Source organism: Oryzias latipes, chromosome 16, assembly GCF_002234675.1.
Source record: "Oryzias latipes chromosome 16, ASM223467v1".
NCBI classification, from domain to species: Eukaryota; Metazoa; Chordata; class Actinopteri; order Beloniformes; family Adrianichthyidae; genus Oryzias; species Oryzias latipes.
The window spans coordinates 11934384-11958218 of NC_019874.2; the positions used below are offsets into that span (position 1 = coordinate 11934384).

Genomic DNA, 23835 nt, shown 5'->3' on the forward strand with positions numbered 1-23835 from the left:
TGATATTGTCAAAACATCTCATGAAATGAAATTTATATCATTTACTGATTATACAAACATTCTGTTTTCTCACAAAAGTATCCAGGAACTCCTGACCAAAGTAACCAGAAGGATATATAAACTAACCAAAATAAATTATAAGTTAATCTGGATAAAACTAAAATTAAGTTTTTTGGCAACAATAATGTAAAAATATGGAGCCCATGTCCTTACATAAAAAAAAAATATATTCTCCTTCCCACAGATTAATATCTTGTTCCCACAAATTAATATCTTGTTCGCACGAAATACTATTCCGTTACCACAAGATAAAATTGCGTTCCCTCGAAAGACTATTTCGTTCCCTCAAAATGATTAACTTGTGCGAACAAAATAATGAATTCGTTCAAACGGAATAATTATTCACGTCATGAGTCATTCATAAACAAGATATCGCTCTCTGACAAAAAAGACGCTTTCAGCGGTAACTTCCGTGTCTCTGTGACCCACATTCGTTCAAGAAAGGAAAAAGAAAAACAAGAATGATCAATTTATTACTGTCTCATATATCATAAGATTTAGGATACCTAGGCTTGGTGCTCTGCCATACGATTCACCAGACATAGCTCCTAGCTCCGCCGCGGAGCTCTTTTGCTTGTCATGCCGGCATTCGGGCAGCTGGCTGGCCGGTAGACAGACAGCCAGCTGATATTGTAGTTTAGGGTCGAATAGGAATAATAATATTTAGGACTTGTCTTTTATTAACATACTCTAGCAGTCGTTAGAGTTGGCTACATGCTAACTAGCCGATCATTTATGCTGTTATTCACTTCATAGATTTACAGCAGATACCTTCACATTTCTGTCTGTGTGTGTCTCATTACATTGCATTGAAGACACGGAGGATGTTTAGAGATCAGTTTTATTTATTTTAAAAAGCACAAAAGCATCGGTGATCACGTTCATCCACCTGATCCTGGTACGCTCTCCGTCCATCTTGCTGCAAAAGCCACTTTCTGCCACTACTTCCGTATCTCTGTGAGCATTCAATAGGGGTAAAAATAAAAGCAACAATTATCGATCTATTATTGTCTCCATGAAAATCAGAAAAATATCATAAGATTAGGCTGAAAGGTATGTTATACCGGTGCTGATGTAAATTACACTGTATAAACTTACGGTATATTGTTAGGGATAGGATTAAAAAAGTTTTAACTTCTTCCTGCTCCATTTCGAACTATATATTGATGTAATTTATTTTAATTTATAATCTATATACAATTGTCCTTTGTTGTTTTCTTTTGTTTTTTTAATAGTTATCCATGTATTGTTTGAAATAAAAATTTACAAACAAACATTTAGGTGACAGACGGGACAGCTCGTTAGCATAGCATCATTAGCATTAGCGTCTAACAACAACGCTGTCGCCAAATCACCACATTTTATTCATCTGTCTGTTGCTGCTGTAAGTGAAGCAGCTTTATCTTCCACTTCTGACTGAATCCTGTTAAAAGTCGCCACATGTTCTGCTGTTTCATCACTCAAAACTGAACGCTACACATATGAAGTGACCACGGGGTGTCGTACGTGACGTGTTTGTTTATCTCGCATGCAGACAGTAAAGGACGAAAGGAGTGCAAATAAACATGACTGACCGCAGATGCTGAATCATGGAAGATGTGCTGTCGTGGTATGCCAGTTCTATTTTGCAGTAGAGACACTGCACCTTGTTCTCTTCTTTATTAAGTGTGTGATAATGATCCCACACTTTAGACAATTTCTATGGAGTGATATTTCTGCCACCATGTTGCACACAAAACTACGACGGAGTTTTAGGGCCACGGTGAGGAAAAAAATTCTGGCCAACGTGGCGAGATTAAAGTCGTCATGTCGACTTTAATCTCGTCATGACGAGAAAAAACTCGTCTTGTCGAGATAAAAGTCGAAATAAAGTTTCGAGATTAAAGTCGCAATGTTGCGCGCGAGAGAAAAAAACTCGTAAATTTACGAGATTATTGTCGTGGAAGTGAGCATGCAGAGCAGCAGGTGAACGCCGTGCAGCAGCAGAGCAGACCGACTAAACTTTGTTGAACAGGTGAGCTGAATGTTAATTGATAACGTTCCAAATGTCTGGAGGCTCATTTGATTGATTTACGATTCATTAAAGTTTTATTTATTGATGGTTGGTTTGCAGGATCTCTGCAGCCCGATAACCATCGGGTGTCCCTGCAGCTGTTTGCTTGAATCCTTTCTTCCTCCACCAAAGACGAGATCTCTATGTTTGTGTGATGCTTCCGTCTGAGGAGGAGAAGCACTTTTTGCTTTTTTCAACGTTGTAATGCTAATATAACAGACTATTTTCATTCATCTTTGTTTTTTTAATGATCAAACGGGTCGCTTCATCTGCAGGAGGGGGCGTATGTAACACTGTTTACTTCCGCATTGGTGATCGGATGACAGATTCATGACGTAATGTGACAGATGAACTTCAGGTTATGTGAATGAAAAGGAGAATAAAGGCTGCAGCGGTCCACTACACCCAAACGTGTCTCTGAGCTCCTTATTTTATATATGAAACTCCGCTTTACTGACACCGAACCCCGGAAAAACTGCTACACGGAAAATAATCTGATTTTGAGTCGCCAAAAGACTCAGAATCTCTGTTTTAAACCTATAATCCGGAAATAAAGCTTCACAAAAGGCTCCACATATTTCATCTTCAAACTAGGCTCCGATAAACAGACAACTTCGGGGTTTTCTCCTTGTTAATCTATGAATTTTTTCCCGTAAATTTACGAGTTTTTAGTGGCCATAAAACTCTGTCGTAAACTCTGAAGTACAAAGCCACTGGCTCACTAACATAAGCCATAACACTGAATACTCCTGAAAGACTCAGCTTCACTGCTCTCGCGCAACATTACGACTTTAATCTCGAAACTTTATTTCGACTTTTATCTCGAAACGACGAGTTTTTTCTCGAAACTTTGTGTCGAGTTTTTTCTCGTCATGAAGAGATTAAAGTCGACATGACGACTTTAATCTTGTCATGTTGGCCAGAATTTTTTTTCCTCACCGTGGCCCTAAAACTCCGTCATACAAAACTTTCTAAGTTGAACACAAAACTTTCTACGTTTTTTGCTCAAAAATTTTTTTTTGCTCAAAATTTTTTTTTTTTTGCTTTCAAAAACGTTTTTTGCGTTTGCAAAACACATTTTTTTACGTGCGCTGTGTCAAATCTCGTTTTTGCCTTATCTTTGATTTTGCTGACTACTTAGAGCGCAATTTAGCGTGATATGACTGCCACTGGCATCGCCAAAAAGAAATTTGCATGCGTTGTGTGTCATCTCACTTTTTTCCTATCTTTGCTAAGTTAAGTTTCGGTTTGACGTGACCAAGCTGCCATCAAACAGCTGCTGATTGGTCCATATTCTAACCAATCAAATCGCCATATGAATCTAACATGGTGTCTGCTGCCGAGGCTCAGAGGCTGAACCAGCTCTTTTTACGCTCATTTTTAGATGAAGACGTTTTCATTTTTTAAATAATTCATAATAATTCATACTTTTTTTTTTTAGCATTCGTTCATTTTTATGAAGTCAGATTTGTGAATTTATGGCTGAGGATCTCCTGAAACTAAAGTTTATCTGCTGACATTACATCAACAGGTCTGTTTGATCTGTGAATCCTGCAGAGCAAAATATTAGTGAAAAGTGTGATTTTCTTTAACCCCTTGTGCTATCTCAGATGACCCCACCCTTACATTGACGTGTTCTCCCTAACATGACAAAGGTGGATAAAGGTGGAAATATTTCATGTAATCCATGGACACCAGTGAAGATCACAAATCATTGACAAAAAAAAGTTCAGAGCACTGTCTAGTGGGTCTAGATGACCCATCTCCCAATGTTAAAGTGCCTAGGATAGCACAAGGGTTAAGGTCTGTTTGTTAAAACAAAACAATAAAAAATTTAAAGCACATATTATTTTATGCTGCACACGTGTTTGGGATCAGATGAACAGCAGTAATAGGCAAAAGAATGATGGCTCACCACAGGAGACTCAATGCATTTATCAGAAGCATTTTTAACTTTTATGTAAATTTTCACCAGTGTCTCATGTTTTAGAACTTGAGACACTAGAACTAGAACTAGAAGAGCGTTTGTCCAAAGTTTAAAAATATTGGTCATCAAAAATGCTATTTTCTCTTAATATTTCAACAATTATTTATTAAAATAAAACAATAGTTCAGATACAAATCTTAAAAAGTTTAACTGCTTCCGGCTGGATGGAGTCGGAGCTCGGACTTTTTTTTTTGTTTTTTTGTTTTTTTGCTGCAGACGTTTTAAACACGTTGGTCTCTACACAGACATGAATAAATACTAAACTCTGTTTTATTTTAGCTGCTTTGCTGCTATTTCTGGGTTTTACTCTGAGACAAACGGGCCAGAGTGGTTGAAAACGGCAGAACCCCGTATGAACAGAACCGACAAAGTCCAAAGTCAATGTCTGCCTCGGAGTACCGTCAATATGAGACAGAGACACTTGATTGGTTAGAATCTGGACCAATCAGCAGCTGTTTGATGGCAGCTTGTCACATCAAACCGAAACTTAACTTAGCAAAGATAGGAAAAAAGTGAGATGACACACAACGCATGTGAATTTCTTTTTGGCGATGCCAGTGGCAGTCATATCACGCTAAGTCGCGCTCAAAGTAGTCAGCGGAAAGGCCGTTGGTCCTGATGACGTACCTGTGGAGGTATGGAAGTGCTTAGGAGAGACAGCAGTGGAATTTCTAACGAGGTTGTTCAATAGGATTTTAGAGAGTGAGAAGATGCCTGAGGAATGGAGGAGAAGCGTTCTGGTTCCGATCTTTAAGAACAAGGGTGACACGCAGAACTGCAGCAACTATAGAGGAATAAAGTTGATGAGCCACACAATGAAGCTGTGGGAAAGAGTAGTGGAAGCCAGGCTTAGGAAGAAGGTGGAGATTTGTGAGCAGCAGTATGGTTTCATGCCCCGTAAGAGCACCACTGATGCCATTTTTGCTTTGAGAATGTTGATGGAAAAGTACAGAGATGGTCAGAAGGAGCTGCATTGTGTGTTCGTAGATTTAGAGAAGGCGTATGACAGGGTGCCGAGGGAGGAGCTGTGGTACTGTATGAGGTCGTCTGGAGTGGCAGAGAAGTATGTCAGAGTAGTTCAGGACATGTATGAGAGAAGTATGACGGTGGTGAGATGTGCTGTACGTCAGACAGAGGAGTTCAAGGTGGAGGTGGGACTACACCAAGGATCAGCTTTGAGTCCCTTTTTGTTTGCTATGCTGATGGACAGGTTGACAGACGAGGTAAGACAGGAATATTCCTGGACAATGATGTTTGCAGATGACATTGTAATTTGCAGTGAGAGTAGAGAGCAGGTGGAGGAACAGCTAGAGAGGTGGAGGTTTGCTCTGGAAAGAAGAGGCATGAAGGTCAGTCGTAGTAAGACAGAACATGTGTCTGAACGAGAGGGATCAAGGTAGAAGCGTTAGGTTACAGGGGGCTGAGGTGAAGAAGGTGCAGGAGTTTAAGTACTTGGGGTCAACAGTTCAGTGTGATGGGGAGTGTGGAAAAGAGGTGAAGAGGCGAGTGCAGGCAGGTTGGAGCGGGTGGAGGAAAGTGTCAGGAGTGTTGTGTGACAGAAGAGTGCCAGCAAGACTCAAAGGAAAGGTGTACAAGACAGTGGTGAGACCAGCTCTGCTCTATGGGTTAGAGACGGTAGCAGTGAGACAGAGACAAGAGGTTGATATGGAGGTAGCGGAGATGAAGATGTTGAGGTTCTCCTTAGGAGTGACCAGGTTAGACAGGATAAGGAACGAATACATCAGAGGGACGGCTCATGTTGCCTGTGTTAGGGACAAAGTCAGAGAAGCCAGACTGAGATGGTTTGGACATGTTCAGAGGAGGGATAGTGGATATATTGGTAGAAGGATGTTGGAGATGGAGCTGCCTGGCAGGAGGGCAAGAGGACGGCCAAAGAGGAGATATATGGATGTCTTAACAGAGGACATGAAGTTGGCTAATGTTAGGGTAGAAGATGTCCATGATAGAGTGAGGTGGAAAACGATGATTCGCTGTGGCGACCCCTGATGGGAAAAGCCAAAAGAGAAAGAAGAAGTCACAATAATCACACATGGTAGGGGTGCAATTTAAACTCATCATCTTCTCCCTCCCTCTCACTCATGGTGCAGAGACTTAAGCATAGTAGGACAAAATAACTCGGCAAAACACAGTAAAACAGCTAAACAACTTAACACATTTGGTCAAAAACCCACACTTAAACCCAGATCCGTCCAGACAGGCAAAGGGAATGGTACCCCACAATCCTTTGCGGTGCCGAGCTAACAGCAGCACCAAAGTTACACCTATTTAATTGAATTCATTTGAATGAAAGTAAAAATAAATGTCTGAAAACGACGTGTTATTTTTAAGCTGACTTAACAAAAAAAAAATTTATCTTAACTGAAGCAAATAATTAAGTTAGATCAAAGTAAAAAAGCTTATTTTTCCAACATTCATATGTGGTCTTATCACCCTCTCACGGTGGAAAAAGTATTATCTGAGCTTCTTCATCCACTAAATCCTCTTCAAATGGACTTGCCATGCTTCTTCACCTCACTGAAACAAACTAACCTTCAACTAAACCTGCTCCAGACCAGGTTATGTTCAGAGCATGAGTTGCCATGGCAACTTGACATGGCCTGAAACATATCTCCATTTCTGGAACCGAAAGCTGAGGTTATCAACTTCCTTAGCCTCAATTTACCGTGGGAGCTAACATAACCTGCTTTCTGGAATACCCCCCAGGAGTGTCAAACTGAGATCCACAGTTGGACAAAACTCAGTAAAAAAAGTGTACAAGTTGAATGTTCAGTGTTAGAGAACTTGCAAATGGCTTTCTAGTATGAATTTAACCTGAAACGCACAAAGCCTGCAAAACAAAACATTTACTCCCAACATTCATTTGTTTGCACTCTCTCCTGCTTCCAATAGCAGTGCAACAAAAATGGTGAGCAATAGTGGGAGCTGTCCAACTGGAGAGCTTTTAGTTGAATGACAGCTCAGACGAGGAAAACAAACAAAAAAAACATGGATCTAGTCATCTACAAGTGAATGCATCAATATCGAGCGGAGCAGGGAGCTTGTGGCTTCCTACGAGTTTGTATGTAAAAAAAACTGCTTTTCTTTTCATCTGCTCCTGATTCACTAGAATTTAAAAATAATCAAATACTTACAAATGCAGTTTTCATCTTACATTTTTTTTATATGTCAACTGTCATAAGAAAAAGTCTACAAAAACACCCAAAACAAAATTGGCAATGAAGTGGGTCTTTAAAGCTCAGTTTTGTGATGGACAGTAGTTTATACTTGAAACTGAAACTGGCAAAGCTTTTAAAGAACTGAACCTAAAAAAAAGAACATTGTATATTAAAAAATTTAGTAAAAAAAACTTTAAAAAAATAAAAAACGTCAGCTGAATTTCCTTGTGAAAGCTAGAGTTTGTCTGAATTAATTTTTCTACGGGCTAAGTACAGCCAAAATCTTATAAGAAAAATCTAACTTTCATGTAGCAGCAATTAAAAGGAAGGGTGCATTAAAGCCCAGTTCACTGTTCTGCTGGATTCTCACTGGTCTGAAATACTTAACGTCTCATCACGGAGAACACTTCATCAATGTGAGGCGTTCGCCGTTGAGCTGAAGAAATCCTCAGGACTGAATGAAGGCGTTCGTCAGTAAGTCGACTCTTCCATGAAGATTTGTTTATCCTCATGTGCTTTTCCAAGCTTTCAACAAGCAAACACACTGGCAGTGTATTGTGCGATTTGTAGCGCATGCGGGCCAGCTCCAATAGAACAGGCCTCGAGTTTGACATTTATGCTTTACAACAATAATACTACACTGGTTTGTCACCACAGACAAGATTTACACACCTGGTGTGCTGCAGAAATGCAATAACAAATTGTACTTCCTGCTACCTGTTGAAACCTGTTATGCTCTACAGTTAAAAATGTCATTTTTGGATCATAGCCAAATGTCAGGTTCATCCTTCACCACCTTGAAGTGCATGTTTGGGGGTCAGGGAAATGAGTTGCATCATCACTAACAGTGATTTAAGTGACGGTGAGCTGAAGAAAACACTTTTTGCTCCAAATGTAACAAGAGGCGAAAGAGGATTTCTTTTTCCTCCAACTTCTTTTTCCTTTTAACTTAATCACTGATGAATCTGAAAAGCTCCCCACAATCACTTCATAGGCTCCTAAAAATGAAAAAAAGCTTAAATGCAATGACCAATCACTTTTTGTTAAACTAATACACATATTATTCTACAATCCCAAACATTTCTGCACTAATAAATCAAAAGCTAATCTAAAGAATGCTGACTGTATCACATTGTCAAGGAAACCATTAAAAAAAAAAAAAAAGAAAGGATTTCGGTAGCTCTCGATGTCACAGATACAAAGATGAACTTCAATGGAAGTGCTGAAATGTCACATTTGGAATAAAAGGCGCTCCATCCATTGTGTTTAGATTGTTCAGTGTTTGGCACAGACGTTTGATTCATGTGTAATGGTCCAATACTGTATTTTCAGCAGCAGCGTGGAATAATGAAGTGCACGTATTCCAGCTGGGAAACAGTTCAGCTCCATGACTGTTCATGTTTGCGCTAAAACAATTGTATTAAGACCCACTGTTAGGCCTGCACAATATACCGCAAATTTATCGTTATCGCAATATCCAGCTCTGCAATAGGCATATCGCAAAAGACGGCGAATATCGCAATTAATCGTAAATCCAAAATGTGTTAAAACAATATTATGGCAGCTTGACGCTTTTAACGAATCAAATAAATCCCTTTATGCTTTGACCAATCAGATGGACGCCTTCCCATTGTTTACCAATCAGATGGAGGCCTATTATGTTAGATGTTTGTCACCTATGTCGATGAAGGTCATTTGGAGTATAATTTTAAATTGTTTCTAATGAAATGGGAATGATGTTTTTGGCATTTTTCTATTTTTTTATATACCGCAAATTATATTGTTATCGCAATATTAATCTCTAATATCGCATATCGCAAGTTTTCCTCATATTGTGCAGCCCTACCCACTGTGATAGATTTGACAAATCAGTTGTTACTGAATTGATCTATATCTAGAAAAAACATGTTATATTTATTAAAGCTATTCATCGATTTTCCTATAAAGTACGTTATTCCATTTTCATTAGAGAGAACCCTTTTTTCTTCTCTGATTTAGCACCTTTCTTTAGTTCTTAAACAAACAGGTGTAAAAAGTGTTGTTAGTACACAAAGTAAATTTGTTTTAAGTGGAACTATAAGGAAATTAATGCATATTCAATCAAGTCTTGTTAATGGAATTAAAATTCTGATTGTAAATTGAATTAATTCAGTATTTTGGCAGTGAAAACCAGCCCTAAGTCACCATGGTAATTTGACTTGGATAATATTCTAATATATATTTAAATATAAAATATAGAAATATACAGTTTCTACTGACTGTATAGAAAACATTATAGAGTAGGACAAAAAAAACAACTATTTTTTCCCACCTTCTAATAGACAAAAAACTTTTTTTTCCATTTTTGTAGAGTTCTTCATATTAAAGAGTGTTAAATGTAGCACTAAGAACATTTTAAAATTAATTGTAATTTTCCTGTGATTGTATAAGCCAGCAATAGAATAATAATTGAGCAATTAAATAATTAAAGTCTTTAAGACAAAAAATAAAAACACTACAAACACAATTAGTTCTACCCATTTCTGAATGACAGCAGGTCATATTATTCATTACCAGTGCCTGCCAGATTTTCTAAACCCTAAAACAAAAGTCTATAAATGTTCCATACGATACACATTTCTGGCAAGCACTCTGCCAAACTTTGTGTTTCACTTTGAATAGTATCCAGTGCTTTCCATTGTGGGTTTAATGACCGCTTTAAAACAAACTCTTATCTTGTGTCAATAATTGACATGATAGCAGCTGCCACTGTGCAGCATCGAGTTTATCTTATCAGGAGAGAAGTTATGGGACAATATAGTCAATTAAGATTGAAGGATGTCAATAAACTTTTTTTTACTTTAGCAAACAGCCGTAAGGAACCACGTGTAGCATTTTCTGATGGTGGAGGACGTGTACAGGAAGGGTCAGAGTCGCCTTCACCTGCTGAGGAGACTGAGGTCATTCGGCGTGTGCAGACAGCTGCTGAGGACCTTTTACGACACTGTTGTGGCCTCAGTGGTCCTTTATGGAGTTGTGTGCTGGGCGGGTGGCAGTACAGGCAGAGACATGAGGAGACTTAACAAACTGGTTAAGAAAGCCGGCTCTGTCCTGGGCTGCACACTTGAGTCCATCGAGGAGGTGGGGGACAGGAGGATTTTGGCTAAGCTAACATCCATCATGGATAACACCTCCCACCCCCTGCACCAAACTGTAGAGGCACTGACCAGCTCCTTCAGCACCACACTGTTACACCCACAGAGCAAGAAGGAGCGCTACCGCAGGTCATTCCCCCCCTTACAGCCATCAGACTGTACAACACTCTGTTAAAGTGACACTCCACGGTCCCAGGGGGGTTTTTCATTCACTCATTTATTTATTTACTTATTTGTTGCAGTTTTTCAATTTTCAATTGTTTTTGTTCCTGAACAGTTGTTTGTTTTGGTGTGAACTTTGGTGTGAGAAAAACAAACAAACAAAAAAATGTTTTTAGATGTTTTTTTTACAGTTGACCCCATGTTTTTTATACTTTTGCAGCTGTATTTATTTATTTATTTATTTAATATTTATTTAATACGAATCTCATTTTTGATAATAATTTTCATAATTGTATTAATCATTTTAATAATACTTTTTAATAATTTGATATGAATGTCATTTTTGATGTCATATTAGATAAATTATTTCTGAATGTCGTTTTTGCTGCCACAGATAAATGAAATTTCCCCATTGTGGGATTAATAAAGTCATTTATCCATCTATCAATCTATCTAAAGAAAATTAACCTGAAATTGCATTTCTGAGGATTTCCATATTCAACTCGTTGTGAATCAGGAGCAGAAAGAAAAATACCTTTCGAAAAAGACTGGTTTTGTGATGTGGAAAATAGGCTGGGTGGGCCACAGGCTCCCTGCCCCGCAGCTGGAGGAGAATGGTGGCCGTTAAGTGCCAACAACAACTCAAAAGCAAATTTCTTATAAACTACTGGCGCTCTGCAGAAACTATGATCTACAAACAACACAGATTTTTAGATTTTGGCTAAAAACGGCATCATCATAATAAAGAAACGACTGGGAACGCTTTAAAAACAGATCAAAATACGATCAGATGAGTCTTTATAAAGCTTTCCACAACTTGTTACTTCATTGCTGGTATGTGTAGCTGATGTTTGTCACACTTAAATGTTCTAGTTAATAAACAGTTTTAGACGTTAGACAATACTTACACTGTACGAAACTTTGCTGTAAATTGAGGCATAAAAAAATCTTAACCCACATGAGCCCATGAAAAAAGTGATCTGTCTTTTCCAATTTAAAATGTTAACAGTGGCTTATCGTATCTTTGAAATATTCTTCAGCATTACTTGCCCCTAGTCAACAAATGACTTCAGTCAAAAGAGCCAGATTGCGTGAAAGACACAAAAAGAATTCCCAACAACTGACATGGTGCAGCATGCTAAGGAAATGTGGAAACTGATGTTAATGTCTGATAAGATCTACCGGTTTGAAAAGGGTTGTAATTCACAGTGAAAGCCATTATCTACAGATGCAGAAAATATGGAACAACCACGAACCCTGCCTGAAGTGGTCAGCTGACCAAAATGAATCAAGAGTGCAGCAAGAACTCACCCAAAGATCACGCAAGTCCCCACGACACCCCAAGAACTACAGCCCATACGTTTATCAGCTAAACGTTTGTGACTTCATGCCTTTCTGAAGGAATATTCTCCCGACTGACGTGACAAATGTTTCACATTTAAAAGCGTGTCCCATCCCAGGTTCTGTCAAGGTTAGCAGTGTTTCAGAAAAAGAACATCCTACCCAAGAGTCAAACATGGTGGTGACAGTTTTGTAGTCTACAGCTGCAGAATTTAGCCATCAACCAAAATATCCTGAAAAAGGATGTCCTATTCCTGTTTGTGACTTAAAAACACCAGCAAGTCCACTTCTGGTGGGTTAGGGAGGAACAAAATTGAGAAAGGACACAACGTCTGGGGAAGTAGTTGTTTTAAGGTTTAAGGTACTCAATAGTGCTTTTGCTTTGAACTAACATTTTGAATGAAAATTGGAACCTAAACAAAATACATTCACCAATAATGACTTTTTTAAACAATTGTTTAAGATTGATCAGCAGTTCTAATATTTTGATAGAAACACAGACTAACAATAATTTGTGTGGAAACAAAATATATTAATGGATAACTGAATGGCACTTTTATTGTTGGAATGTTTTCTTTAATCATTGGAGTGAATATAAAGTCTTCCATTCACTTGAGTTAAAAGTGTTGAGCACCTATAGGTGGACCGGATGTTTACTCTGCATCAGCTGAGGCTTCATCATTCATGTCTAACAGGATTGTTTGCAGCTTGTGAACCAATGAAAAGTGATCTTGAGTCAACATCATCACAACCTCATGATTGTGAAAAAGGAAGTGGTGTCTTTTATTTAAAGATATCAAACGTTATTGTGAAATATTAGCAGAGTTTTTATTAATAAAGTGATGAAGTCAATTAGGGTCATGCTTTTGGAAAATTTAGATAACAAAACGATTTATTCAAACATTCAGGATTAAACAGTGACAGACAGTAGCTCTATTGCATTGCACAGTTATTTGTTTTGACAAACGCACTCAAAATAACCCATAGAGTTGCTTAAAAAACAGAGCTTCCCATCGACCCCCTCTGACCAATGCTATTCCTCTTGACCCCTCTAGGCATTCTGGGTAGTTTAGCCATATCACATTAACGATAGATATTTGTTTGGGATAAGAAACGCAATATAGAAAATGTAAATACCGTGAAAGTACAAATAATATAACACAAATAATATGAATAGTTCTAAATCATTAGGCCAGCCTAAATAACTTATTAGCAATAACTTTATGGAGTTGAACATAGTTAGACAACCATTGTTTTTATAAAGAAAAGAAATTTTACTGTCACAGCTCCTGTTTAAAAAAAAAAGAAGAGATTCCAGTATGATGCTTCACTTCCAAAACTCTAAAGAGGACTACTAATAATAGATTACCAGTAATCAAACTTTTTTTATCATTTATATTATTTAGCATAAAATAGAAACAGATTGCCTTCATTGTTGTTATAAATGGTAAATTGCCAATCGGAAAAAAAAGAAAGAGAAAAAGAACCCAGAAAAATAAAACATGGATAGGCTACAAGGTTCCATGTAAAAGAAATTCTGCCTGTGATTTTATTTTATTTATTTTCAGTATATCTATTACCCTCTTACTACAGGGACACTTCTCACTGAACGTGACATTTATATTGATACAAGAAAAACATATATGGGCTCTAGTTGTTTAAAAAAAAAACAACAAGAATAACCATCAACCTCGTGTTGCTCAGACATTCCCTGTTGTGTTCTGATTGTGGTCTGGATAATGAAGTAAACAATATCATTCTCTTTTTTTACAACCAAACTACCTTTTAAATGCAAATTTTACAGCCAAATACACTAGAATACATCATTTCTGTTTGTAGGCACTATTGGATTTAATATCAGAAAAATCTTGCAAATAAATGCGATCAAAAATTGCAATAAAAAATAAAATAGGAAACCGAAAGATTTGCTTTTGACTTCTTGCAATAGTTTCAACCTCGGCAACTGTTTTACATCCACCCCCACTCCCCCCACCGACATAGACACACACTATGTGTGTAACTACACACACTGTCAGAGTCACTATCATGAAGGAAGTTAAGTCCCCATTTCTCACAGAGTGCAGAAGCGATGAAAAGTTTTTAGTTCTTGTTACATACATACATTACAAAGCCCAGATCCTGCAGGGAAAGCAAACACACATTGGCAGCTGACACCAGATAAGAGTACAGTTTTACATAAGCTCTCATTTTTATTTATTTATTGTTTTAAATGTTGACATTTTATTGTAAATGTAATTTATTGTTTCCCCCTAGCCAGGACTCCCTTGAAAAGAGATTCTTAATCTCAATGGGACAATTCCTGGGTTAATAAAGGTTAAATAAAAAAAATTAAAATTAAAATAGTAGATAACCTGCAAGTACCTAGGAGTTCAATAGCTAAATTATGGAAATCATAATATTAGCAGAGCTCAGCTTTATGTTGATTTTACCTGAAATGGCAAGGCATCACATTTCTTGTGCCACAACAAGGCCTTCCTCTGAATAATTAACATTGAAAACCAGAGTACAAGTAAGTAAACTACAGACTTTTCTGACTGATGCCTTTACAGACCAGGTAAATCCATATACATGGCTTTATAACTAAGCTAAAAAACTTAGACTAAATGAATATTTAAAGTTTTTTTGACTTAATAGTGACTTTGAAGTCTAAATGGCAAAATAATATACTTTGCAACAAAAACATGAAATAAAACAAATGTAAAAACCAGCAGCTCCTAAATAGCATGAATATGCCTTTTTTTTAAATGATCATTTACATAAACAGACAAAATAAAAATATTGACCCTTAGAAGTCTCTGAACGCACCAGAGCGTTTGCTCAATGATGTAGGAATGGCGCCGACCTGCCATTAGTATCGTTTTCATACAAAATACAACATGAAGGTTTCAAAAAGGTTTCTGGCTTAAAATCGTTTGATTCAAAATAAACATAAAAGTCATGACACATAATTGACAAGGTCCATGCCATTTAAATTTACAAGGATTCGAGCTATAGGAAGCAAGTGAGCAACAAGTAATTTTTCAACGTTTTTTGTGCGCTTCTGCGAGTGCCAGCAGAACGTGGAGTTACACAACAACTATAAATGTGACGGACCTACTGAAGCCTTTTGACAAATAAGATTATTTTCTATTTGGATCTTGAAACGGATGATGAGGTAGATGATCCTTCTTGCCAAGTTGAAGAAGAAACACCAGAGGAGACGCCAGAGGAGGTGCAGCTGAATACACCAAGGTATTTTGTAATGCTTTTTTTTTGGCATCGTTTTGACCTTTTTCTTGCTACTTTGGGGGACTTGTACATTTTTGATCTTATAGAACATAAAAACAGTTGTTCTCAATTGATGGGATTTTTGCAGCTAACAAAAATTGCAAAATTTACAACTTAGAATAGTGCTTTTTGTAAGGGTTAAGATTGTTTAATTTTGGTATTATAGTGTAATAATAAAATCATATCTGGAAAAAAAAGAAGCTGGGGTTGTACAAAAAAAAGGATATGAACCATTGCCACAAAAAACTGCTTTAAAGACCCACTCCAATGAACATTGTTTTTGGGTGTTTATAAGATGCTCTTATGTTTTTTTCCCCATTATAGAGGACATATATAAAGGAAATTAAGATTAAAACATCTGAGTATTTATTTATTCAAATCATTGTCAATCAGGGGGAAAACCAAGAAAAGAAATTGCGGTTGGAAGCTTGTAGTTCTTACGTAAATTCTACAACCGACAAACTTCGCGTTTTGCTCCATTCTGAGCATCCACTTGCAGACAAACAGATCCATTAAAGTCATCATTTTCCTCATCTGAGCTGGAATCTGGCTCAAAACTGTACAGCTGAATAGCTCTGACATTGCACACCATTTTTGTTGCACTTCTAATGTTAGGTTGGGGATGTAAGGGGCTGTAAGCTTGCAGGAGAGAGCGTGAGGGGATGATGGGAAATTAAGGCAGGGTCACTCTGTGCCTCCAGTCCCGCCCACAACTCAGAGGCGAGATTCTGGTACAAATTCTTGATTCGTTGCGGAAACTATGTCCAAGAAAATGACAGGTTTCTCTCATTTTGCCTAAAGACATCATAATCATAATTAAAAGACCACTGGGAAGACTTTTAAAATAGATCAACAGATGATTGAAGTTGGATTTTAAAGGTAAATTATTCAAGCTAATTGTACTTATTAAAAAAAACGTTCAAAAGGGCCCAGGAGTTCTAAGGATTAAGCAATTCTAACAGACTATTTTATTTGACTAATCATGTCAGACAGTTAAATCTAGCTATTCATTTGAGCTGTGTTTCCTTGTTAGCATACAGAGGTAATAACTGTGCCTTGCTGTATGTGCAGGCATTTACTTCTTCATATGTTAGATCACATGATATGATGAGACAAAAACATATGATTTAAAAAAAAAATACAAATTCAAACGTGACAAAGGATACAAATGTCCATCTGAATTAAACACAGACATACAGTGTTTGCATCCTTTCTCAGATTACACACTGGATTAGCAGTGCCCGGCCTAATGCACAAACAGTTAATAGTATTCCAGTGTTTATTGTTTATGTTGTAGTAAAGGGCCAGCGGCTTGAAGCTTTCAGTTGGTATAAGGTTTTTCCGAAGAGGCTGAAAGCTTTAAATCTCATTACCACCAACAGTGACGGAGAGCTGGGATGCCCGTTTAGCCTGTTGCTACAAAACTATGGCAATTATGGCTGTTTATCCAGAGTTAAACGACTATGAGAAAATACTTAAGCTATTAGCTAAAAACGAAGCGCACGCGCTTGTTGTTCTGAGAGAAATTAAATAAAAGTAGCAGTGTCCGTCCACCCTTAATTTCCTTTCAGCACGTGTTAGGCACAGGGCAATGATATTGGCAGTAATGATTATTTACAAGTTTTAAAATCCCACTGTACATGTTTAGCAACATTTATCACAAAAAAAGTTCAAATCAAAGCTAATAAACCTCGCAAAAAGTAATAGCAACAAGCTAGGCCCTCCCAGCCAGGCGGCCACGCTCAAATAACTGTTTCGCTTCATGAGTCATAAGTTGCTTTTGCGTTACATTTGTTTAAAAAAAAACATATTGCCACCCACACCCATTTCTCGGACTCCAAAACACAGGCAAGAAAATTAAAAGTGCGTCTATTTGTAAATGAAATAAACCCGCACGAGTGCAGCTAGTAATACGGGCTAACTAGCTTGCACAATAGTAGAACTGACAACATGCAACCAGGAAAAAACTGCCTGGTTACACGGTGGTGACCGCCCATCTACTGTGTCGCACTAACTACTGATGTACCGAGAGCAACTGAAAATGTCCGATAGTTTAACCACACCGATTCACAGAAACGAATGTCTGCAAAAACATACCTTTGTTTTTTCAAGGGTGGTGAATTTCAGGACGTGCACAAATGGGTTTCTGATTGGGGGAGCTTGATCCATTTTCTTTCCATCTCCTTCAATCGTACAATGTCTGTTACTCGGAAGCTTCATGGCTTTTTTTCTTCTTTTTTTTTAAAGAAAGGTCAGTCAATGCGTCTGCTGTAGTCTTAGTATTTGCTATAAAAGAGTGCTTAAAAGCAAGCCTCTAATGATGTGAAAAACGCTGGTTCCTCAATCTAGCTTTGGCGGTTGCTAAATGAGGTGGCAGTGAAGGGCTATTAACGTTATCTTCCCTTCTTGGACAGCATGGGGGATAATGGTTAGCTCAGGATTAGCTGGGGATATCCAAAGTCTCCGATAGCTTTCTTCCTGAAGTGCGCAGGACGCCGTCCTCCACGGTATTCCCCAACCAGATCAATGCGCTAGCTGTAAATGCTAACTGAACGGACCACACGACTCCTCTCCTATAGTGAGACGCATGCGCACGAGTCACTCGCTTCTTCTGTCCCGAGCACGAACTTGTTGCCTTCAATGCTGTCCGAAATTCTGTACTTCAAGAGACACGGGGGTCTTCTTCGTTGTCTTTCGGTTGCTCCCTTTAAGGGGTCGCTCCAACAAATGATCCGAAATGATATAATAATTTAAATATTATTTACTAAATGTATGGATATCATTTGACAACTGCCTTAAAAGTTAAATAAATGAACCCACCACAACGTAAAATACCCTGAACTACTCTTAGAAGCTATCACAAACTATCTCGGCAATAACAAACAAGGAAAAGACTAATAGCAAACAAATGTAAAGAGCTATTCCAGTTAAACGCTGGCAGTGCAGGTAAAATGAATTATATAAACAAGCTGCTGCCCGTGTTTCCTCTCAAAATAAAACATAAAAAGTGTAGTTTGCTAATTACGAAGGGGGGGGGGGGGGGTGAATTAATAGACACAACCTGTATATAATTTAATTTCTCCAATAGTGAAATTACAGTGTATATTGCTTTAGTAGCAGGTATCAGGGTGACCTCTTTTAGTCGCCATACTTTACATTTCAAATTATTTTATATAAGCGGAAGTTGGGAAACAGAATTTTAACACCTCAAATCCTAAACCTACTGCATTATTCGTGCGAGTATATATATGATCTACTATAGATACTTTAATTTTAGTATTCAAACTACAAGAAATTAATTAATACAATTATTATTTCTTGAAGATTGCTAATAAAAATCGAATCAAAGGGTTTTATTTTTTTGTTAGAGTCCAGCTACGTTTAAAAAAAAAAACAATTGTATGACTCCCTCTAGTGGTGACAGACGCAAAACACAACTAAAGGCAGTAAAACCCACATCTGTGCAGGTCAAGTGGTGTAATAGTACATTTTCACTCTTGATCGCACACATGTTTGAAAGGTAACGGTACCATGGTCCTCAGTATATATTTATATGAACCAGTTGAAATCTAAAGACAGCCATGCTTTTATGGTACACTTTACAGACACACATGCACACACTCATGTGCATATATATATTTTTGTTGAGTTTACAGATCGTTTTAATCATTCAATTTAATTATTTATTGATCACACCTTCTGATCCATTTGAATGAGAAGGTTTGTCCAAACCTTTGGTCTGTACTCTATCTATCTATCTATCTATCTATCTATCTATCTATCTATCTATCTATCTATCTATCTATCTATCTATCTATCTATCTATCTATCTATCTATCTATCTATCTATCTATCTATCTATCTATCTATCTATCTATCTATCTATCTATCTATCTATCTATCTATCTATCTATCTATCTATCTATCTATCTATCTATCTATCTATCTATCTATCTATCTATCTATCTATCTATCTATCTATCTATCTATCTATCTATCTATCTATCTATCTATCTATCTATCTATCTATCTATCTAACCAACTAACTAACTAACTAACTAACTAACTGTCTGTCTGTCTGTGTGTATATATATATATTTATATTATTGCATGCTTTGTTGTAATAGTGTGCAATAAAAGCTAATACCATCATGCTGAGCTGTACTGCTAATTCACTTTGAACGTGCATCAGTTTAAAAAAGTTCCTTGAAATCATATTGACAACACTATATCCTTCCACAGAAGGAGAACTGCGGCTCTGAAGAATTCAGTTCTTCATTTTTCTTACACTGGATTTTCCCTTGTTCTCATAACAATCTGTTTCTGATGTTTTTTTCTTTTTTGTCGTTTTCTTCAGTTTTAAGAATGTCAAGGACAACCAGTCAGACATATACACATGCACAAAAACACACACTTGTAGATAACTTTTGCGAGCACGGACACTATTAATTTTTTTATTTTTTATGGTATGTGAGCAAGCATGTAGTCAAAGTGCCCTGCAGGCTGACCGTATCAGGTCGTGACATTTGCATTTGACAGGAATCACATCAGACAGGGTTAATACTTGAAAGGATGGAGAGATAGAATGAGAAGAAAAAAAACTCACGGAAAAGGTTCCCCCATTTCTTTCACACAATCCGCCCTCCGCCCCTTCCCTCAATCCCATATAGCCGAGATGCTTAAATTAAAAAGGAAGAAATGCAATTTAAAGACATGGGGTAAACAATCACAAAACACTTGTTTCTGGGGGAGAGACAATTTCCTGGTGCCTTGTCCAATTTCTTATGGCCTGGAGGGCTGCCGCATGCGTTTTAACACCTGGTTCTACACCACTGATTAAAATTGTAATGCTGATGTTGAATCAATCCTTTATGACATTTTTGAAATACATAACCACCGGGACATTTTATACATACTAAATTCCTTTTTTGTTGTTGTTCTTGTATGAAAATGCATAGGTGCAAGGTGCTGACTCACACTGAATGCCAGAGCCATGCCTTGCAACTGTTTGCAAGAAAACTTTCTTATCCTAGACAAGTATTACTGTAAAATAGAATAGTCAGTCAACCCACACCAGTCCGGGGACGTTTTAAGCTGTTTTTTTTTCACCTTTACAATTTGCCTAATTACTGTATGTAAGTTGTGATTTACTTATTTATTTTTTGCATAGTCTGGCCAGAGGTGCAACTTAGTCTCAGGCGCGACTTCTGTGCGATTTTCTTACAGTTTTTCTCAGTCGCTTTACTACAATTCTCAGATCAGAATGAAATTCCCAAAACTATTTGTTCAATCTTTACATCATGATGTCACTTATGCACATCATATAAGCAGTTTCTCACTTCTTTGAACAAGTTGCAATTGCTTTGGTACATCCATGCAAACGATTATGTACAATTCTCTGCTCTTTGCTACATTATCAATTGTTTATGTCATGTTGATCAAAATGTATTATCTAGTTCACTGTACAATAGTCTTACTCCTCAAAACACCTAGTCATTAGTTCATCGTAAAAGTCATTAACTGCAAAATGGTTGACCAAGTTGTCATAATGTGACAAACATATTTCGCTGCATTGCAAGAGAGGATATTCGCTGTGATATGGATGTGAATTTGTGGCCTAACACAGGAACGACAAGAGGTGTAGGAAGACCACACCAATTCCTACTGCACTGCCTGTACTGTTGGACAGAATATTGTCCTATCTTTTTTTTCCCTTTGTGTAACTGTTTGCAGTGGGTTTTTTCTATCTTGGTATGACATGGTCTGTCAACAAATTACAATATGAACAATAAAAGTTTAAATGTGAATCTTGTCCACTCTCTTGCAATCAAACAAAAAAAGGTGTAACTTACATTTTACAATAATTGTCAACAAAACTTTAGCCATAGTTTACATCAGAACCTCCCTCTAAAGTACACAGTTATATTGACAACATGACTAAGTCATTTGACTGTCTTGTTCGTAGACAATGACACAAGGACTTGACATTCTGATGGCACTGACATGTTCAATGACATAAAGACTTAGTTTTGAGAGATGAACTAAAGATTTTGAGCAAGTTACAGGCTTTTGCAAGAAATCCATAGTGTTTTGCTGTTTGTACAAAGTGTTTTGAGAAATGCACACACGTATTTGCAAACTTCAATTCTGATCTGAGAATTATAAAGCGACTGAGAAAAACAGTAAAAACAGATGCAAATGTAACAATTGCTAGAGGGCACTGCAGGTGTTTGTAGTATTTTCAGAAGAAGAAGCTACAAATGCGTGCCACGTTCAAGAACCCGCTGAACGTGGCACTTTTAGCGTGGTGCTCACACGGGTCTGTCGCCACCCGATACTAGCACACGGACTCACAGCTGGAAGAAGTTTGGTGCGAAATGTCGAAGCGGTTAATAATTGCGGGCATAAACCGCAAAATTATTCATTTCTCCTCCCAGATCAATTTTTAAAAAAGGTTAGCATTTCCGTGTTTCGAAAAGCACGCTATGCCCAAACGTCACTAATAAATCAGAGTCCCTGATAGGTCAAAATTCAAATAGATTCACTTTCAACGCGTGTTCAATGACTGCGCGTTTTCTTCGTTGAGTCTATAAACGGACTTAAATAGTTGCGTAGTGATGCGTGAAAATGAGACTTTTGAACATGGAAGCTTGAACGCAGATGTTTATATGGACTTTTCATTGTAAGTGGCTGGAACGCGTGTTTCCGAGTCCGGTGTGAATGTAGCTTTACAAGTTGTTAAGTTGTATAGTTCCAAAGGGATACAGACAATAAAGAATTAACCAGATTTGGTCATTTGAAGTGATTTAAAGAGTTTATTTGATTTGTTAGCATGTTTTTTAATTCTATAGCTTTCTGAATGTTTGCTCATATGTTGCGCAAATATAGTAGATTTCTCAGATGTCCCATCAAGCTAAATAAGCATTAGTGTGTTATGATAGTGAATTGTGAATACATATTATTAGTCTATATTTGTAATCTCTTCCGTTATTATGGTTTTCCTTGAAATGTCTGCTCTTGGTCCTGTATTTTGTATAATAAACTTCTCAGAAAAGTGTGACTTATAAACGATGTTTTCTTCTTTATTATGTTTTTTTTATTTTTTTGCTGCTACAATTTATTATCCAAAACGACATGTTTTCCAAAAGATATGGTAATTTATACATAAAAGTTTTTTTCATGGCAATGCTTGACAACCTCAGCTTCTTTTTTTTACAACTATTTTTTTAATATTTGGCACAAAAATTTCATAAGACCCCACAAACTGTCCAAATAAGTCAATTCAGAGTGGTAAATTTTGTCATATTATACAATCACAAATATTGAGATCCAAAAGTTTTTATGCTTTATAGCAGAAGATCAAGCATGTAGAGACAAAAGAAAAAAGTATAATCCACAAACAAAGCAAAGGTCAAATGAATTCTCTAAAAAAAGTCAGGTGAAGCTCCCTTAACTTCAAAACTTCAAGGATTTATTCCAAGCGGTAACACAATTATCTATCATAACTTTTCTGTTTGTTTTAAACCTAGAATTTTAAAGCAGCAACTTTTTCAAACTTTGACGTTAAATTTTGAAGGACACCAAGGCTAATGGGGGTGTCACTTTCCTTACTGTGTCACTGTCAACAGCCGATGTGATTGGCAAACTCACAGGTGAGTTGCAAGACAATTGAGGGCTGAAGCAAAATATAAAAAAGATTGTGAGATGGTTGTTGTCATTGCATACAGGTGTATGTGCTACTATTAAACTATGTTCACACCGTCCTAAGCAATGCGTGTTCAAGCGACCACTTTCAATTAAAAGTAAACGTTTTTTTGAGTCACAATTTAAAGTAATATGCAACTCTCAATTGACAATTCAATATGCAATGTAAAAAAAAGGATTTTGCAATTGACAATTCAATATGCAATTCAAGCTTAGAATATAACAATACATTTCGCAATTTAGAAATCTGTATTAATTGAGTATTTTGACTCATATATAACGTTGTTTTGCAAATAGACATGCATTACACTCAGGAAGGGGCTGATTTGCAATTTCATTTGAATTTTGACACAAAAAAGCATGGCATTTTACAATGCAATCGATTTTAAGTTAATTTTAAATTAATTTAAAGAAAACCATGTGTTGAAATTTCATTTTTTAATATAGAATTTTACATTTTAAATTGCAGAATGCCTTTTCAAAATGAATGATCAAATTGTATATTTCCGGTAAATTGTAAATTGCAAAATGCATTGTTAATAGAAATATGACAAAAAAAAAAATGACAATTTAAAATGCAATTGGTTTTGCTTTTATGTAATAACTTTTTTTTAATTGTCTCATTGAATTGTAAATTTTATTATTGAATTCTAAACTGCAAAACGTATTTTCCTATTCCAAGCCTGAATTGCGTATTGAATTGTTAATTGCAAATTGCATTTTTAAATTACATGATCAAATTGCAAATTGAATTGTCAATTGAGAATTGCATACTACTTTGAATTATGATAAAAAAATCTTGTATTGAAAAGTCCATATAAACGCGCATAAATGTGTGTTTCAGGCTTTTTTCTTGAAACTTCCAAGCTCACGCTTTGCTACACAAATTTCTACAACCGTTTTCGGTCTTTGAACGTGTTGTAAGTTAAA

The 23835-nt window shown here is 36.8% G+C and overlaps 1 protein-coding gene across 1 annotated transcript in view; it reads right to left on the minus strand.

Annotated features, from left to right (window-relative positions):
• The window catches only part of lpcat1 (lysophosphatidylcholine acyltransferase 1), a 32761-nt gene extending 14969 nt beyond the window's left edge, over nucleotides 1–17792 (minus strand). The window contains exon 1 of the mRNA XM_004077761.4: nucleotides 17299–17792. Coding sequence (XP_004077809.1) covers nucleotides 17299–17421 — 123 coding nt within the window. The 5' untranslated portion in view covers nucleotides 17422–17792. The remainder of the gene's footprint in view (nucleotides 1–17298) is intronic.
• Between the last annotated feature and the right edge of the window lie 6043 nt (nucleotides 17793–23835).